The sequence below is a fragment of the Nematolebias whitei genome, chromosome 11 (assembly GCF_014905685.2).
Source record: "Nematolebias whitei isolate Nwh7 chromosome 11, NemWhi1, whole genome shotgun sequence".
Taxonomy (NCBI): domain Eukaryota; kingdom Metazoa; phylum Chordata; class Actinopteri; order Cyprinodontiformes; family Rivulidae; genus Nematolebias; species Nematolebias whitei.
This window is the reverse complement of record NC_056508.1, coordinates 47,421,321-47,424,419: the sequence shown is the minus strand read 5'-3', so window position 1 is coordinate 47,424,419 and position 3,099 is coordinate 47,421,321. Positions and strand designations below refer to the sequence as shown.

The 3,099-nt window shown below is 44.7% G+C and overlaps 1 protein-coding gene across 1 annotated transcript in view; it reads right to left on the bottom strand.

The window, feature by feature from the left end:
* Positions 1-2,299: 2,299 nt before the first annotated feature.
* The window catches only part of tpk2 (thiamin pyrophosphokinase 2), a 6,455-nt gene continuing 5,655 nt past the window's right edge, over positions 2,300-3,099 (bottom strand). The window contains exons 6-8 of the mRNA XM_037684565.1: positions 2,866-2,998; positions 2,420-2,516; positions 2,300-2,346 (exon numbers count right to left, since the gene is read on the bottom strand). Coding sequence (XP_037540493.1) covers positions 2,300-2,346; positions 2,420-2,516; positions 2,866-2,998 — 277 coding nt within the window. The remainder of the gene's footprint in view (positions 2,347-2,419; positions 2,517-2,865; positions 2,999-3,099) is intronic.

The following is a 3,099-nucleotide window of genomic DNA, read 5'->3' as shown; positions in this document are numbered from 1 at the left end:
GTTTGTTTTAGTCCTTCGTTTCCAACAGTGACGGATCGTTGTGGGCGGGGCCACCCAGGACCGTATTATCTACTTCCTTGTTCTTTCAAAATAATGGTAGAAACAGACGCGTGGATTGTTTAATTAAAAAGAGGGACGATGATTTAACCGGGCAAACGTCACATCAGCATAATTACTAAACAGAAGGCTGGATTGATAAAACTACAGTCTTTGAATGTGAAACTACATAATCTTCGATATTCTGTTCATATTTTTTGAGGGGAATTAGGTGTTCTGTCAAAAAAATCACCACATCTGGAAGATAATCTGTCGGCGTGTCGCTCCTGATGTGACGTTAATTCTTCAGCTTTTCTCTTTTCACTGAACTTTTGCCTTTACGTCGCCATCAGCTTCAGATTGCACGCTTAATCCAGCAGATGTTGAGTTTCCTCACAGGGATTAGAGCCATTTGAAGTGCTTCACTTCATATTAGCTGGTAGGTTGTTGGTCTGGTCAGAATTAATCTGTTTGAACAAACCGAGCTCCATCAGAGATTGAACAACATTTGAGATATTAAAGCTTCACTGAACCCCACTTCAAACGAGCTGAACTATCCCTTTAAGTTTTATTTATACAGGATTATTAGGTCAGTTTATTTCTGTTTGGGTCGATAAATCAAGAAAACCAAATGATTTTTATTCATCTGGACTTCAGCGTTTTCGTTTTAGCGTTCAAAAGTCTTCATCCAGACCCCGTTTCTTTTAATCCCCGTCCAAGGAGCCAGATTATCTGTAATCTGACCTGAAACAGGGTGAAAATAAAAACCAGAACACGTTAAAGTCTAAAAACGGCTGAATAAACTTTTTATTTACAAATCTGCATCGAGATCGTACTGATAACTCCCGAGTTAAAAGCTGTCATGAAACGGCCACAGCAGCCGATAATCTGACGGCGCCAGAGACAGATTATTTCTACAGAAAAGGGAAAACTGTGGTTGGTATTCTTGAACATTTACAGACTTGTCATCGCCTTTTTTTCTGTTTGGGAACAAACAGGTTGGATGATTTATGCGTCGATCCTTTAGAGCGACTCACCGACATGAACGAGGTCAGGGCTGTTCAAGCGGCGGCCCGGGGGCCAGATCAGGCCCGCAGGGGAGCTCAGTTGGGCCCAACGGTGTCATTTGAAGTAAAACCAGACTTTAATCCATAAACTAAATGACCGTAACTGCTGGATGTGTGGCCCCTGAGCAGTTTGGTTGAAGAGCTGCAGATGATTCACCTGCTCAGCGAGAAGTTTAGGAGCTGGTCCTGAGGACATACTCAGCAGCTCAGTCACGTGCATGTGACTGGGCTTACGTGCACGTCGTGTTGAAGTCGTTTAAAGGAGAGTTTGAACGGCGAGCCTCCTCCAGATTACAGATTATTTCTGTTCAGGGAATCGTTTTGTGACTTCAGGAGACCCCCCGAGGCTCCGCTCGTATTGACAACGGATCGTTCACTCCCCTCGTGCACTCGTGCACGCTCTTTTCTCCGTTCTGTTACTGGATGTGACGTTCTACTGGCTTCTTGGTTTTGTTTGCACAGACGTTAAACTTTAGGTCGGCGCCGCAGCTTCCTGAGGGATTTGTAAGAGAATCGATCTTTTCTACACAAACGTTTCTTCAGATTTCCGCAGTTTATTCTGAATAAATAATTTGTCAGGATTTAACGAACCTGCCGTCTGTTTTCATTCAGCTCAAATCTGAAACTGGAATTAAATGTCCTGCGAGAATGCCTATCACCCGCCACCTTTCAGTCCAGAGCTTTAAACTCCAGTCATCTTCCTGACTCGTCATCAGTTCCTTGTTGGGGATGACTCTCAGCTACTACCACACTGAGCTTCGTAGTGGAGAGGAGTGTCTGAATGGATCATAAAACTTTGCAGTCTAAATGTTGTGACAACCGTTTCTCTGGACTGGAGTAGGAAACCTAAATGTTTTATTCTTCCTGTAGTTTTATTTATATATATATATATACATATATATATAAAAATGTCGTCAGAAGTTGCAGTGCATTCTGGGAAATGATGTAAACCGGTTTCTTCAGTACGAACTCCATTCAGCTTGAATGTTAAATTTAGAAATGATCTGATATTCAGCCTTTCAGTTTGAACCAATGACAGAGAGGAGAACGCAGAAATGTCCCAAAGCCTTTAAATAAATGTCTTCAGAGTGTTGAGCTCCCAGCTTGGACCCTCCTGGACCCTCCTGGACCCGGTCCACCCCCCGTCTGCCTTCAGTCTGAGATCGTGAAGCGTCCCGTGAAGTTCCAGTCGTTTGCTACAACGTTTGATGAAGTCCTGCCAGGAAGTCCTGATAAAACGGCTCTGAAACAAACAAACAAACATCAGCCGAAACCTTTTCGACTTGAGCAGCTGAAACGCGCTCCTAGCCACAAACCTGCGTCGGGCTCGATGAACGAGTGTCTGATGAGGAAGTCTAAGACCACCAAGGCCGAGTTGGGTTTAAAGTCGTCTGTGGCCAGAAGTTCCTTCACCTGAAACGGATCGAAGACAGTCTCAAAGAGAATGCCAAGAGCCGAATGACAGCTAAATGTAAAGGCTAGCAAGAAGCTAAAAGCATCAAAAGTGTAGCTAAAAACAACAGAAGTGTAGCTTGAAGCTAAGATTGTCACAAGCCTGAATTCTAAAACAACAAAAGGCTAACTAAAAGCTAAAAGCAGCAAAAGACTTGTTGGGAGCTAAAGATGAGCTGAAGAGATTAAATTAAATCTTTGTAAATGTTTTTAAATTCACAGCGCCTCCTGCAGAGCAAAAAGGAACAGCTAGAACGACACAAAGTCTGGTAAAAATAAAAACCAGCTGAGAGGAGCTGAAGAAACCGACCTCCTGGACCGGCAGCAGGCTGAACTCCTGGACCTCCCCGTCCCCGACCCTGGGTTCGAACCCGACAGGAAGTTCCAGATCAAAGACGAACTGGCTCTCCGGGAACACGCCCTCCTCGTCCTCGTAGGTGTAGCTGCGGCGCAGGAGCCGATTAAAAGAGACGACGGACTTCAACAGATCTGGTGTTGTTCAGGCTCACCTGACGGTCGATGCGGGCCGGGCCTTCGCAGCGAG